Source organism: Dama dama, chromosome 20 (genome assembly GCF_033118175.1).
Source record: "Dama dama isolate Ldn47 chromosome 20, ASM3311817v1, whole genome shotgun sequence".
Classification (NCBI taxonomy): Eukaryota; Metazoa; Chordata; class Mammalia; order Artiodactyla; family Cervidae; genus Dama; species Dama dama.
Window position 1 is genome coordinate 27,919,075 of NC_083700.1, and position 16,721 is coordinate 27,935,795.

A 16,721-nucleotide genomic window follows, 5' to 3' on the forward strand; every position below is an offset into this window, starting at 1 on the left:
TCGGGGGCCCGCAGACCCTCTCCAGGGTGTGCGCACCGCCCGGCGCTGCCGCGCTCCAGCCCCTCGGCGCTCCCTTCCCCCGTCCTTCCCTCATTACCGCACTCCCTCCATTTCCAAAGTGCGTCGCCTTTTAAGCCTCGCCGCTCTGCCAACCCATTCCGCGCCCCGCCGCTTCCTCCTCCGCCTCCCGCGGGCTGCGGTCGCCCTCCAGACTTCCTCCCCTTCCTCCGCCTCCCGTCCAGGGCTCCTCGCGCCCCTCCCCTGGCTCGCCCGACACTCACCCCCTTCCCCATAGCGGCGATGGTCTGCGCCCCGCGCCGGGTCCTTCCGTTCAGAAAATGAGAGAAAAAAGAAGAGAGCGGCTCCCGGCCGAGCAAGCGCGGCCGGGGGAGCGAAGAGGAAGGAGCTAGGGCTGCCGCGAGGCGGGAAGGAGGGAAGACGGCAGGCGGCTGGGGCCGATGCCTTCTGCCGCCGCCGCCGCCGCCGCCGCCGGGGCTGCTACTGCTGCTGCTGCCACGTGTCCTCCTCCTCCCGCCGCAGCTCTGAACCCCAGACCCCGCCGCAGCTCAAGCCCGCGCCTCCTCCACACTTCCTAAAATATGCAACCTGCGTCTAGCCCCGCCCACTCACGTCACCGTTACCGGAGCAACCTGATACCGACCACAGGCCTGGCTCCGCCTCCCGCCCCAACCCCACCCCCAGGCCGGGGCCGTGCCGGCTGCGACCGGCCAGGGCTCCAGGCAGCAGGGCGCCGGGGCCTGGGGCTCGCGTCCGCACGTCCCGGGAGGCCGAGACCGCGCCTCCGCGGGGCGCCCTGGCTGGCTGGGCTGCAGGGGTTCGACGGCCATGCAGCTCCTGCGTCCCTCCTCCCTCCGCCCTGCGTGACCAGCCCGCTTTGGAGAGCGCGCAAGGTCCGCAGTGGGTGCGGGGATGTCTGTGGAACTGGGCTCCCGAATCTCCGCGGACCCGGGACAGAATCGCCGCGCGGAGGGGCCTTTCTGGGCATCAGGGAGCTCCTCTGGGACTAAAGGAAGCACCAGGTTGAGGTGGGGAGTCCGGAGAGACTGTAGCCAGCGCTTGCAGGAGGGAATGCATGTCCCTGCAGACCCCAGGCCCCGCGCCTACCTGCGGATGGCCTTCCCGGCCAGGCTCTGGGGCCAGCCTCTCGGTGCTCTCACGAATGCCTCCTATGGTCTTGGGATCCCTGTTTTCTATATCCCACAGGTTCTGGGTTGGCGTTGCCAGAGGTCCCAAGCGCCCTCCGCCTCCTTTGCTTCAGCACCCCCAAATGATAATCCAGAGGGCCTGCGGTTAATTCATTCATGTTGCTCTGTGAATATAAACTGTTTGTCCTGTTTGGGGACTCACTTTAGTGGGGAAGGAACACCTGAAACCTAAGGAAATGCATATCTTTAGCAAAAGGCTCCGCGGAGGGGAAGATGTCTGAGGGCCTGTCTCCTGGCCGCTCTCACCTCAGCCTTTGGTTCTCTGAAGGATCTGGGCCGGGACTGTGGTGAGGAGCCCAGAAACCCCCCGGAGGGCCCTGGCCTGGCTTCGCTGTGTGGCTTGCCTCCCATTACAGCTTCTGCAGAGGCTGCAATGGCTGAAGGTTTCCTGCAGTTAAAAAGCAAGGTATTATTAACAATGTTTTCAGGAAGTCAGGCATGCTCTGGGAAAGCGCAGGGTTTGCAGGAGAGAGTCACTCCGTGTCTCTGGGAATTCTGACAACAAACAGGGAAAACATTAACTTCCTAAGCAAGTTAAAACTGGCCCTGTTAATTTCAACTATTAATTTAACGTGAAAAAATAAAGAGGTGAAGCCTTGAAAGAAACTGGGAAGAAGGGAAGGAAGAAAGAAAATCGAAGGGGGAAAAAACTAGCAACTGTGTTAGCAGTTAGGCCATTAGAGTAAGTCTTGTTCTTTTTAGAAGAAACCGTTTCTTTCCTCTTGCCCAAGAATGCATTGTTCAGGACTGGTGCCTCCTCCAGCGACCTTCAGGCTTGGTTAAATCAGCGCAGGCCCTGAAGAGCAGAGGAATTGTAAATTCAAATTCATGCCTGCTGGGGAAAGAACCACCAAATCCAGAACAGAGGTCCCAATGCTGCTAATTCAACAGAAGGAATTTATGAAGTGTTATCAGGGCTGTGCCTCCAAAGGTCTACAAAATGCTTTATTTTCATGCACTATATCCCCCATTACTGCTAACCTGTAGGAGGATTTTGCTTACTAAAGATCTCTCAGCTTGTTTGAGATTAATTATCCCTTGGGCCCTGCTCTGAGCGGAAAAAGCACAGCAAGAACAACAAAATGTAGAAAGCAAAAGTCTAAACGATGTAGGTTTCTCCTGCTGGTGGATCACCTTTTCCACCCTAACTAAAATTATCACTTTTAAAATTTTCATTTAACAACATAACACTGAAAGATCAGGCATTTATTTCTCTTGGCCTTTCCAGCTGTTTATTTGGCAGCTGAAGATTGCTGAAGGTCCTTTCAAGAGGACCTCAAAGTTCTAGCTATATTCCAGACTGGGGGAAAGGCATAAAAGGAAGAAGTATTAAAATCTGAAATTTACTTTTGCCTCCACATAGTACTTTTACATATAAAATCCTCCCTGGGATTCTCACAAGTCTGGAAGGCAAAGGGTGTTAGCTGCATTTTACAGAATGGGAGACGGGAGGTTTGAGGATTTTCTCAAAACAAGGCCATTCAGCTAGTGATGGTGGAGCCTGGTCTCAAAATCGCAAGATGGGAACCGTCTTCCTACTTGTAAAATTTGGTCTCTGAGCATGGCACCAGGGAGTTTTTGGTAGAAAGATACTAATTGCTTTCAATGGTGCTGTCCTCACAAATACAAAGGGTTTCCATGTGCCTCTCCTCTTTTATAACCAAGAAGACCCCAGCGAGAGCCTCTTTTGCCTATTTCTACTCTCCATCAGTCTACCGTGTGCATCATCATGAGGCAGAGAACATTTTATAAAAATGTTTGCTATAGATCAACAAACACTCCCTTACCCCTGTTTTCACCCACCTAATCCCACTTCTCAAGGTGTATCCATTCCATTTTCAAGTCATTTGATAATCCATTTTTTAATTTCAGCCCTGTTGAAAGACACATAATTTGACAAAAACATTTCAGAATATCAGACAAGTTATGTTGTTGCTACTGTTCCTCTAATGTTGATGTTTCTATAAGTGCTCAGCCAAGTGTTATATGGTCCAGGCACTTCTGGGCAGTTCTCAGGAGTGTTTTTAGGGATAAAGTTTATCATTAGGTGTTGAGGACAAAAGAGGTGAAGGGAAAAAAAATATGGTAAGGAAGCTAGAGCTGAAAACTTTTTATGGAAAAGAGTGATGAAAAGAATCCCTGCTGGATTGTACAATGGAGCCCCGAGCATGCCTATAAAATTAAGACAGAGACATTGTGGACGGAACTGAGGTGCAGAAGTCACAGGTACCTTGGGATGTGGGTGACCAAAGAGGGAAATACCATTTTGGGGGGACAGGCCTCTTTCCCCTCTTGGGAGAGCTTTCTGAATGGAACCTTGGAAAGCAAACATTCCCCTCATTTTATGTGAAGAAACTGAGGCTCAGGGAGTGATTGGAATTGGACAGTCCCTGAACATTGGCAGAACTATTGGGCATCTTTTCAAACTCCCAGAGCAGTGCTGAGGATAAAGAAACTTCCAGAAGAGAATATGGGGACAAATTCCGTCTCTCTATGCTATCTACCTCATATACTATCAGTTCTTATTAAGCATCTAGCTCGGGAAACAATTAAACTGGTGGAACCAGAGACTCAGCATTTATAGCCCCAAGGCTGCCAAATGTGGATGGCTTCGAAGAGGATTTGACACAACCACGGAGTGTTGGCCCAGTCATTGTGAATAGTCAGCAGACGTCTGAAAAACATGATGCAAGTCAGTATTTTGAGCCAAGAGTGCTAGCACTTTGAGTAAGTACTTGCTGAAATGAATAAACATGCCATTGCAATTAAGGGCTTTAGAAAAAGAGTTGGAACCTACAATAAAGTTAGCATTTTCCATTGGAAGCAAACACTTGGGAGATCAATGAGCTCGGAAACTGGAAAGATAGAAGTCTCTTTGGTCCAGCTTGCACTAGAGGTATCATGGAAACAATCTTAGGCATGCATCTTTATTTTTTACCATTTCCTTGGTACTCCAGGAAGCCACTTAGCTGCTACTGTTACCATATTTACTGCATTAAAGCCAGTTCTTCTCACAATTTCAAAGTTTCTCCTAGCCGATATCCATCCCACCACTGCAAATCTGCTTGACCCCATCTAGCAGCAGACGTATTACCCATTGTTTTAAAAGCATAGTTCTAGGGACTTCCCTGGTAGTCCAGTGGCTAAGTCTCCATGCTCCTAATGCAGAGGGCCTGGGTTTGATCCCTGGTTAGGGAACTAGATCCCACATACCTCAACTAAAGATCCCGCAAGCCACAACTAAGACATGGCACAGCCAAATGAATAAATAAATAATTTTTGTTGTTGTTAAAGCACAGTTCTAGGCAGACCACTGACCATCAGAAATCTGTCAGCCAAAGAATTCTGACCCCTGAAACTTTCCCTCCCTGATTCCACTTTCCACTCACCTCTTTTCCCTATAAAAACTCTTTAGTATGCTTGCAAACATATTTTCTTCTGTTAATGATTTTTGAAGCCCTCAGGTTTTGCCTCTGGAAATTTAGAAAAGTCAACATTTACTTGGTACCTGTCCTGGAGGCTGTTATCAGTCATGCAGAATCAAGTTCTCAGGTTTTTCCTCAGCATTCCTTTATTACAAACACTTTATAATAAAGTGTTTGTTGCTCAGTCATGTCCAACTCTTTGCAACCCCATGGACTGTAGCCCGCCAGGCTCCTCTGTCCATGGAATCCTCCAGGCAAGAGTTCTGGAGTGGGTTGCCATTCCCTTCTCTAGGGGATCTTCCCGACCTAGGGATCAAACCCCGGTCTCCTGCATTGCAGGCAGATTCTTTACCATCTGAGCTACCTGGGAAGCCCTCCTTTATTACGACTGCCACTTAAACAATGTGCTCTTATTAATAGCAGTCTTTGTAAAGAAAACAACGATAAAGGACTCTTTAGTTGTCCCCCACAAGTGTTTTACACTGTGTTCTCAAATTCAGAGTCAGGCTCGGTCTTCTTTTCTAGCACTTTCCAACATACTGCTACTCCCCTCACCCCAGGGATTATTATTGTGATAATAGTATCAAAACATTATTAAATGTTACAATATCCTGGCATGTAAAAATGCATATTTTGTTCTCTACAAATCAACCACCATGGGGCATTGCAAACAAAAATTAGATGGCAACAAACAAAGGGTCTGGAACTAAAAGTATTCTACTGCCAGAGTCCTATCTGCACCCAGGCAGCAGAGACATGGTTTCAAGCAGGCTTACAAGCCACCACGGGCAAGCTGGAGGCAGAGAAGAGGAAGCAGGAGAAACCTGTCATGGAACCCCACCTGTTCTCAGGGGAATACAGCCATGAGCATTGAGGAAATGAGTGCTGCCACTGGGGTGGATAGATCTGCTATTCTTGGCCTTTAAATCTTCCATGGAAAAACAATTGAGAAAGTTCTGTGAAGGCTGGTTCCACTGAGAACAGCACTCTTCCTTAGATCCCTTTGCACTAAAATGAGGTTTCAGGGACTTTGCAGATTTTCCCCTCACTGAAGTGAGAAATCACCATAATAGGAGAGAATACAGAATCATCAAAAAGTGGTTTGGTCCATTTACAAAAGTCTGGGAGTTTTTGAAGAAAGTATCCCCAAAGTAGGTCAGGTACAAAAATAGTAACCAGCTCAATTCATTTTTAACAGCTTAGGTTTTACTCTGGAGGCTGCCATGTGGTTGATGGGTAACCTCTACATGTGGACTCTTACTGATAAGCCCCCTAGAGAAGTTCTCTCTCTTTCATCCCTTCTCCCACCCCTACCTCTGGCACTCTCCATTGTTTAACAGAAGTAAGAGCTAGCTCATGCCAAAACAAACAAACAAAAATTAAATTAAAAAACCCAAGCAAACAAACAAACCCCAAAACCCAAAATAGCCATTACTGGGGATCTACTCTGAGCCTAACATCATGCTTGATGCTGGCATATGACGACAACTAAGACACATTTTCTACCCTCAAATAGTTCACCATCTGGCATAAAGTAAGACAGGCAAAGAGATATTAGTAACACAGTGAGATGTGCTGTGTCTATGTAGCATATCATGGGGACATGAAGGAAGAAGTGGTCAATTCTGCCTGTGGAGCTGAAAGGGCTTCCCTGGCTGGATCTTGAAAGATAGATGGGAGTTCATGAAGTGAAGCCTCTTATGGGTGCGTGTGTGTGTGTGTGTGTGTGTGCGTGCGCGTGCATGCACGCGTGTCTGCTTATGTACTGTGGGGTGGCTGTAAGCAAAAGCAGCCACATGAGTAAGACCCTTGGCACCTAAATAAACTTAATCTGTTGCAGAGGACTGGCCAGGAGTTTAAAATCACTAGAGCATAGGTTGTGTGTGTGTGACAGAGAGAAAGAACTCAGAAGGAGATAAGCCTGGAGAGGTGAGCAGGGTCGATTGTGGAGGACTTGGATACCATTCTAAGGGCTTGGACTTTATCCTGTAGGCCATAGGGAGACACTGCAGGGTTTTAAGCAGGGAGGTGTCATGATCAGATTTATGCTTTGGAAAGATTTCTGTGGTAGTATTTGCTTGCTCCTTGGAAGAAAAGCTATGAGAAAGATAGACAGCATATTAAAAAACACAGACATCATTTTGCTGACAAAGGTTCATAAAAAAAAACCATAGTCAAAGCTATGGTTTTTCCAGTAGTCATGTACAGATGCGAGAGTTGGACCACAAAGAAGGCTGAGTGCTGAAGAACAGATGCTTTTAAATTGTGGTCCTAGAGAAGACTCTTGAGAGTCCCTTGGACAGCAAGGAGATCAAACCAGTCAGTCCTAAAGGAAATCATACCTGAATATTCATTGTAAGGACTGATGTTGAAGCTGAAGCTCCAGTACCTTGGCAACGTCATGTGAAGAGCTGACTCATTGGAAAAGACCCTGATTCTGGGAAAGATTGAAGGCAGGAGGAGAAGTGGACGACAGAGGATGAGATGTTTGGATGGCATCACCAATTCAATGGACATGAGTTTGAGCAAACTCCAGGAGATAGTGAAAGACAGGGAAGCCTGGCATGTTGCAGTCCATGGGGTCATAAAGAGTCAGACACAACTTAGCAACTGAACAACAACAACAACAACTAGAGCCATGGGATAAGCTTTCATAATCAGTGCATTTACCAAAGCTCTTCTGGTCATATTATTGGATTCAGAATTTCAGTATATCCATGTTTAGCTCTTGAGATGGCATGTTAATTTTTTTCTTCCTTTTTTGTGTATTTACATGCATGTCTTGTTCCCCGTCATGATCCTGATTATCCACTCCTTCCCCCAAACAGAGGCTTTCAAGTTGCTAGATATGGTGGAAAATTGGGATTTGGACATAATTTTAGCCATCTGTTAGGATACAAATCCCTGACCTTAAAAGGTGGCTCAATTTGAGTCTTCCTTCCTCGAATGTAACTTTTGAGCCTATTTTATCTGTAACCATACCACCAGGGCTGCTGCTGTGAGAATCAATTGACATGCTACTCTTAGGGAAATATTGCCTGTCACATTGTAACTGTTCAAACAGTGTAAGGAATGATCTTGTTGATTTCAAATTCCTACTCAGCCTGCAAGAAACAAGGCTCAAAGAAGGATGAAGACATCCACAAAAATTTGTCTAGAGAAGGGATTAAGAACAGAACCTGCTTTGTGCTGGTTTTCCTCTTGCCCAAGCAACCTCCCGAATCCAACAGCGGGCCTGTCTAGGTATATGAAGCCAGCTTGTAGCAGAAACCACAGTACAGAATGCAGGAGCTAGGTGAGAAAGGGTTGGGTAACACTCCACCTGTCTGAACTGGTCTAGTTATCACCAAACTGCAGGTGAGGACTAGGGAAATAAACCCTGCAGTGAAAGACAGCAGCACTGGCCCCACTGAGAAATTGTCACCTTCAGAATAAGAAGCTTGACTATCCATGTTCTGGAATGCAGGGGCTGATACAGGGTAACCTCTCTGGTTGGGAGGGGGGGGCGGTGGTCAGGGCGTGTGGGCAGAGGATGGGAAGGGGGAGAGAGAGAGCATTGTGTCCAAGTGTAACTTAAAACCATTACAGGTTTTTCTTTTTTTTTTTTTCTTTTTTACAGCCTCCCGCCCCCTTCACACACAGAGAGAAAGAGAGAGAGGAAGAGAAAGAGAGGAAGGAAGATACCACCTGCTAATGCAGTCTCTAATTGGCAAGCCAGAGTTCTTTCTCTTCCTAAGAATGACCCAAGAGAATGCTGGGTTTCAGGACCATCACTCCCATTCCTGGTAAAAGTCTGCCAGGCACGGTGCTGCAGGCTAGAGCTGCAGGGAGCTTAGGGTGGGGGAGTGAGGGGGTAGGCAGAGGGCGTGTCGGGGGTGGTGGGGGTAAGAATCCACTTCCCTGTCATGCCTTTAAACTCATCAACCAGAAGTGCTCAAACTCAATGTATTCTCTTCCCACTTTGGTTTTTTTCATAATGGGAAAAAAAAGGTGATGTTCAAGTTTTGAATTAAGAAACAGCTGCCATCTGGGTAATTGAATTCTGCTTAAAGCAGGCCACCTGGTTTTCATCAGCAGCTCCTGGCAGGTATGGAAGTGTCAGCCGAGGTCTTGCATTGACTTCTAAATGCAGGCTCGCGGTCCGTGCACAGTGCAGAAACCTTAATTTCTGAGTAGCGAAAGTGGTGTTCTATCAGGTTACCTCAAGGCATGGTAGATTTCTCAGACTGCAGACATTTAGAATTAAAGCAGTTGTGTTGGTCTCAGCCATTCCTGGTCACATGCTGCCTTAAAAAAAAAAAACACAAAAACTGAAAAGCTGGTTTTCTTTGGCTCCCTGTTTGGACATCCATGTCATAGAAATATGTGTGAGTGAAATCACCTTGCTTTCTTAGAGGTTTCGGGAGGCTGAGTGTTTCCAGTTCCTTGGATGGTGAAAAGGGTGGGCAGCCTGGGAGGAATATCAGGTGTCTATGGGCCGGATGCCATGCTCTGCCTTTCTTAGCAGGCTTCTCAGTTGCCATCCCTGTGCCTCAAAGGGAGGCACCATCAAGCAGCATGAATGGGGTTGCAGTCCTGTTTCCTGACCTGAGACGCCCACACACCAGGAAAAGTCAGTACCTTTTATGCAACTCGTCACCCCGCCTCCTGTTTACAAGCACAGCAGAGCTGGTGTCAAGCAGGAGGGTTGGCGAGGACAGGGATATAAAAAGAAACAGAATGCTGGGAACTTGGGTGGTCTTGAGTAAGTCCTTACACTTTTCTTCAAGCCTGTTTCCCTGAATCTGAAATGTGTGTAACAGAACTGAGTACAATTAGGAGCCGTGTTCAGGCAACATGGGATACTAGAGTTGGGAGTAGAGCTCTGCACTGGACAGAAATCTTGCTCACAGGCAGTTATGTTTTACAAGGGGCACTGAGCTTATGGAATGAGACTTCTACACCACAGATAACCTGGTCTGCTCTCCTCCTTTACAGAGGAATCAAGTCTGCATATGCTTTTCCTAGTATGAACGACCACCTGCTTAATGTCAAAATGAAACCCCAGTCACTCATCTTTCCAGCACACCATGCTGTTTCTTTTGCTTTAGGACCACTTGAAAACATCTACGTAAGGACAGAGCTGTTTTGCTTCCAAACCAAAAACTGAGGGTTATCCAAAACATGTAATTTAAAGAGTCAGCTTTTTGAAAATAGAATTTTCCATGATGCACTGGGTACTCACATAGGTTCATCTTAAAAATCTTGACCTCTTTTCACGTCAAGGGAGCTATATCTGAATGCACACACAGACAAAGATACACATAGACAAAACACATACTATTATTTTGAATTTGAGAGAATTCAAGGAAGACTTGGATGGTGTCAGTGTAAAGTTCAATTAAAATCTCTTGCAGGGGTCCCAGGCTTTGGACAAGGCTCCTTCACTTCTTTCCTGGGAAGCCCGTTCTCTGTTCAGGGACCGTCTCCTGGACTTGGCATCACCCCTGTATGGGGTTTCCTCAAGCTGCTAGGTGACAATGTGCAGCTTCAGTCCATGGCCATCTTGGCTCCAACATCCTCGAATTTCTCTTCCTTCTGCCAGCTGATGGAGGAGCATTTGAAAAAGAGCATAGAGGGCAGTAGCATGGGGGCCGGGACTGGAAGCAGAGCTGGGGCAAGGCTTGGGCGGATAACAGGGCCAGGGGAGGGGGGAGTCTGAGGCAGTTGGAGTAGCCTCCAGTTGCCTGGTCCAACTCCCAGCAAGCTCTCTTCTGCTCCCTTGGCCTGGCTCAGATCTCGTTTCTTAATCCAATAAAGGGGCACTTGCCTAAATTTGAAAAGGTGCCATAAAATTATTTTATCCACCATATCCTGTCCAGAAGCAGTTAAGTTCCAATTTCCTCTTCAAAACTAATTTCTGTCTGATACGGCTCTTTCAGTATTGATCTACAATCAGTAATATATTATGGCCTCTGAAGCATTACTGTCTCATTACTCTCCTCTTTCTTGCCAAATGGACAGTGTCTCAAATCTCCTCGTTCCTTCGCCCACTCTTGTTTCTCTCTCTGCTGCCACAACATCCATCTATCCACAGCCATGCCTTAACACAGAGCAGCCTCTCCTGGCTCCTCTGAAAATTCTAATCAGAAAAACTCCATCTGCCCAAATCTGGATCATGTTTAATGTACAGAAAAGCAGATCCCCACACTTTGGAATAGTGGTGGTGGGCGGTGTAGTACTGATTCTAGATCCTTCTGCTGGGGGGCTGGGAGGACCCATAAGCCCCAGTGCCCTCAAGGTAAGAGCTTCTCGGTTAGTGGCAAAGTTCCTACGTTTTTCAACACAGGGATCAGAGATTTCTTTGGTAACCTCATTTTCCTTTTTAAGGCTGCCCCTCTTACCATAAATCATACCCCGCTGGTAATAAAATGTTGCCTTTTGCGGGGAGAACTACATTATGCTTTTCCCTAGGTGTTGCCTACAGCCTCTAAAAACATTAAGAAAACAAGTCTGGTGAAATATTGAACATTTTCACCCTAAAGTTGGAAATGAGTGATTGTTACCCATTGCCACCACTTCTACCACCATTAACAGAAGTCCTGAGACCAGCTGCTCAGCCCATGCTTCTAGCAACTGCCGCCTCCTTCCTACAACTCAGCTGTGGTCCACACCCTCCTGTTTCTCCATCACTAGTGGACTGCATGTTTCTATGGCAGCCAGACCTCCAAAGAAGTCTGAATCTCTATTCCCTTTCAGGGGATTCTTTTAAGTTTACATGCATCTGGGCTTCCCCTGTGGTCCAGTGGTTAAGAATCAGCCTGCCGCCAGAAAGATAAAGAACATTACAGCATACTAACACATATATATGGAATTTAGAAAGATGGTAACGACAACCCTATATGCAAAACAGAAAAAGAGACACAGAAGTACAGAACAGACTTTTGAACTCTGTGGGAGAAGATGAGGGTGGGATGTTTTGAAAGAACAGCATGTATATTATCTATGGTGAAACAGATCACCAGCCCAGGTGGGATGCATGAGACAAGTGCTCGGGCCTGGTGCACTGGGAAGACCCAGAGGAATCGGGTGGAGAGGGAGGTGGGAGGGGGGATTGGGATGGGGAATACATGTAACTCCATGGCTGATTCATATCAATGTATGACAAAACCCACTGAAAAAATAAATAAATAAATAAAAGAAAAAAAAAAAGAATCAGCCTGCCAATGCAGGGGACTCAAGCTCAATCTCTGGTCCAGGATGACACGGGGTGACTAAACCTGTACACAACTGCTGAGCCCATGTGCCACAACTGCTGAAGCCTATGCACCCTAGAGCATATGCTCTTCAACAAAAGAAGCCACTGCAATGAGAAGTCCACACACCACAGCTAGAGAGTGAGCCACTACTTGCCGCAGCTAGAGAAAGCTTGCACGCAGCAACAGAGACCCAGCCCAGCCAAAAATAAACAAATAAATAAAAAGTAAAAAGTTTCCAAGTATCTTCACACTTTCTATTCCTCTGCCCCAGAGGTCGTAGGTCCTTTCTACAGTAGCTCCTTCTGTACCCCCTAGAGGCATATCCAAGATTCTGAATGTTCACCTTTTTACTAGTTGTAAAAAAATTTTTATATTAGAATTTTTCCATTCAAAGTCTGGTCTGGTTTTTATCTCTCCATTGAACCCTGACTGATACCAGACCTAAATAAATGCAAGAATAAATAATGTTCATGGACTGGGAAGACTCACTATTGCAAAGAAGTCATTCTCTCTAAACTGAGCTATAGATTTAAGAAAACAGGCCTCTCCTAAGTGGCATTAGATAACTATAAAATATCCAAAAATAGTTGATTGTTGCTGCAGTATGTTTCTGGAAACCATGTGGAAAATTCTAAATCTAATTTTACCCATGGGATCTGTGTTTTAATTGGATGTTGCTTTTTTAAAGTATTTTTATTTAATTTTATTTTTTTTATTAGCCACACAGTGTGCCTGAGGGATCTTAGTTCTCCAACCAGGGATCAAACCCATGCCCCCTGCAATGGAAACAGAGTCTCAACAACTGGACCACCAAGGAAGTCCTGGATGTTACATTCTTGACCAAAGACTTGGCCTCAGATAAATCAGAGATGCTAAATATGTCATAGAAGCAAAGATTCAGATGTTAAATTAGTTGCTCTCAACCCTGGCTGAGCATTAGAACTAGCAAACAAAATTAAAAAAAATAAGCAAATCAGTGCCTGGGTCTCACTGGTAACAAGTTAAAGCCAAATATATATATAGACATTTAAAAAAAATGTATTTATGACTGTACTGGGTCTTCATTATTGACCTTTCTCTAGTTGTGGACGCAGGCTTCTCATTGCAGTGGCTTCACTTGTTGCATAGCATGGGCCCCAGGGCTTGGGCTTCAGTAGTTGCAGCACTCAGGCTCTAGAGTATGTGGGGCTTCATTCCTTACGGTGAGTGGGCTCAGTAGTTGTGGCTCATAGGCTTAGTTGCCCCTGGGCATGTGGAATCTTCCTTGATCAGGGATAGAACCTGTTTCCCCTGCATTGATAGGTGGATTCTTAACCACTGGACCACCAGGTAAGTCCAAAGCCAAGTCTTCATAGGTGAGGTCAGGTAATTATTATTATTTTTTAATCAAGAGCTATGACAAAAAGAAAGAAACAGCTGTCATTTGGGACTTAAAAAAAATTAAAAGAAACAAGAACCACTTGAAAAGCAAATCATAAGATTTATTGCTTCTCCAAGTGGAAATTTAGAGATCCCACAGGGGTGAATGAGTCTTCTCACATGGTAATAAGACAATGCATATTGCATCTACTGTCTGAATGTGAACTAGTGCCCTCAAGGTACAATGTCCTAAGGCAGATGGTTGATGAGTTAATGAGTATTATATCTCTGTATGAGGAATTTGCCTTGGAGCCTCTGGAAAAGAATTTTTACAGTACCTGTTCTTAAGAGGTGTTCAAGGTAAAAAGAGTGCAATGATTCTAAAATTAGACAAGTAATTTAAAACATGGAACAGTGGCCTTTGCTGATGATAGCATTTGTATCTAAGGTGATTGCAACCAGAAGATCCAGTTATTTGGAAATTGTGGTAATCCAGAGATACATTTAAGGATTTTTCCCTTCCCTTGGCAAAAGGCTGGTGATGGCTGTGACGCAGGGAGGTAGAGCCTTGCCTTGGCCTCAGGGTCTCCTCCAGGTGCAGTGAGGAAGCTGGTCCCTGAGAGAACAGCCGCCAAGAGGCTCCAAGGAGAGACCAGCCCTGGAGCTTATACAACTCCAAGAGGTTGGCTTCTCTTTTAGATTCCAATTCTCTGTCATGAGTTATGAGATTAGAAGCAGGCACTTCATGACACCTCGCAGTTTATCCATTTTAAAATAGAAAAGTTATATCTATTCCCTATCTACCTCTAAAGATACTTTAGAGACAAATTAAATTCTATTGAAAAGCTATCTGAGCATTTTAATATTTTTTCTGATTATAAGAGTGACATTTATTGAGCTGAATATGGAAATTACAGAGATAGTTATATAATCAAGAAGATAAAACTCAACCATAGTATCACTTATAACTTCACAATCATTTTAAACAAAACACAAATGAAGAACATTCTCTGTATGCAGTTTTCTATCCTTTTTTTTTATAGATTTCATAATGAACATTACCATTTTATCTTAAAGTTTCCTTAAAAAATACTATTTAATGGCTATATAATATTCCACTTTATGGCATGATTTGTTTATTCATGGTGAAATATACAATATGAATATTTTTAAAATATAAGGAAAAGTTAATAATCCAAGAAATTTTGGTTACTATTATTTATAACAGTATATTTCAAGATTTAAAAAATATACGTGGAGAAGGAAATGGCAACTCACTCTTATATTCTTGCTTGGGAAATCCCATGGACAGAGGAGCCTGGCAGGCTACAGTCCATGAAGTTGCAAAGAGTAGGACACGACTGAGCAACTAATACTTTCACTTTAAAAAATACAAAATATACAGATAACAATTGGAAACAATCTCAGAATCATGGAAAACAAGATTTAAAAAATACAATCGAGAACAATTTTATTTTTAAAGGTCATCTCACTCACAAAGGACACAGAGAACATGCAATAATTGCCTCTAACTACATTTCCATTGACTTATGAGTGGTAATTTTATCTTTAATACCCCCTACTCGTTTGACTTAAGGTTTCAGTGTTATCATTTCATTAAAAAAAAAATTGTGATTTAATTAGAAATCTGCCACCTTTCCAGTCCTATCCTCTTCATTCTTTCTCTTGAAAAATAAAGTGAGATGGGTAGGAGCAAAGGAAAAACAGAACAACTGATTATTATTTTATATTAACCCTCCTCCCTCCCCAATGTTACCCACCATATGCAATGAATAAAAAAGCTGGGAAAACCCAAGAGGATAAGGAAATATTCAAAGTTTCTTTTAAGAACTTTGTAACTTGTTGCATTACTCATTTATTCAAGACCATTGCCATGGGCTCTATATTTCAGATTACTTAGTTTATCTGAAAGATAAACTCAGGAATGTGTGGATTCACTGGAACGAAGGGGTTAAGTCAGGGCAGCCCCAACCACTGTGTTCATCCTTCTTAACACTGGAATTCCAGGCAGATCAATTCAAAGTGCTCCTTGAGATAGCACTTAAGTGAGTAGTTGCTTATTATAGCAAGTTCCATCTAGCAACTCCACTTCCGCCACAAAGGTCAGCTGATGCCCAAGTGTGATGCGAGGAAACAAGAAGGATCTGTCGCTCCTTTTCTGATAGATCTGGGCTCCCTTCATTCACTCAAAAAGTGTTCATTGAGAGTCCACTCTGCGCATAGCACTGGTCTAAGCACACACACGAGATAGACCAAGTCCCGGTTGTTGTGTGGTTTCTAGCCTAACGGAAAAGATAAACAATAGCAAAGCAAAAGAGGGATTCTTATTCATTTCAACTCTGCTTTAAATACATGTAACATCACCTTGGTAGCTCAGGCAGTAAAAAAATCTGCCTACAATGCAAGAGACCCCAGTTCAATTCCTGGGTTGGGAAGATCCCCCAGAGAAGGGATAGGCTACCTACCCCAGTATTCATTGGCTTCTCTGGCGGCTCAGATGGTAAAGAATCTGCCTGAAATGTGAGAGACCTGGGTTCGATCCCTGGGTTGGGAAGATTCTCTGGAGGAGGGCACGGCAACCCACTCCAATATTCTTACTTGGAGAATCCCCATGGACAGAGGAGCCTGGAGGGCTACAGTCCATGGGGTCACAAAGAACTGGACATGACTGAGTGACTAAACACAGCACACACAGCACAACTACAGGTATTTGAGATTCTGCTCAAGCTATCTCTTTGCAGAAGAGTATCTCATCACCCACAGCAGCTTCCTCCTAGACTCCAAAGACCAGATGTTCAGAGTTAATGTTTCCTGGACTGTTTTTGAAATCCCAGGGCCAGTGGTGGTCTTCATGGCGTGGGAGCTTCTCCTTTTAGCCACAGATTTTAAAAGCTTTGATGAAAGCATTTGGTTTCTGGAGATATGATTATAAATTGTCTTTGATGTCCTTGTCTGGCATAAATGTGGTAGGAATTGTTAATCACTGGTAAAGTTTTTAGAGTTTGTAATTCTTTCCTGTCATGGCTCTTCTTTCAGTTACAGCTGATTTAAGTATTTTTGCCTTTAGATTCAAAGAATAGATATTGTCTCTACATATTCTATGCAAGCTACATCTATTTCCTCTTTGAATTTTTGTAATAACTTCATTAGTCATGTGCTAGGAATGAGAAGGAAGAGACTGAGAGGGATTAAGGACTAGTTCAAAGTCAGAGAGAGAGGAAGGACTACAGTGAAGCTTTTGGATTCCAATCCCAGTGTGCCCCTGAGACTGAAAATGTGTCCTTCTGTCTATATGCATATACATTCAGTTTAGTTCAGTCGCTCAGTCGTGTCTGACTCTTTGCGACCCCATGAATCGCAGCACACCAGGCCTCCCTGTCCATCACCAACTCCCGGAGTTTACTCAAACTCATGTCCATCAAGTCGGTGATGCCATCCAGCCACCTCATCCT

At 44.8% G+C, this 16,721-nt stretch overlaps 1 protein-coding gene and 1 long non-coding RNA gene across 2 annotated transcripts in view; one reads left to right on the forward strand and one right to left on the reverse strand.

The window, feature by feature from the left end:
* Positions 1 to 580, reverse strand: part of ATP1A1 (ATPase Na+/K+ transporting subunit alpha 1) — a 31,571-nt gene extending 30,991 nt beyond the window's left edge. Inside the window, exon 1 of the mRNA XM_061121068.1 lies at positions 282 to 580. Coding sequence (XP_060977051.1) covers positions 282 to 293 — 12 coding nt within the window. The 5' untranslated portion in view covers positions 294 to 580. The remainder of the gene's footprint in view (positions 1 to 281) is intronic.
* Positions 581 to 792: 212 nt separating this feature from the next.
* Positions 793 to 9,819, forward strand: LOC133040178 (uncharacterized). The gene is made up of 3 exons (XR_009688914.1): positions 793 to 911; positions 8,271 to 8,436; positions 9,159 to 9,819. It is a non-coding gene; the product is annotated as an uncharacterized LOC133040178 (long non-coding RNA).
* Positions 9,820 to 16,721: the final 6,902 nt, after the last annotated feature.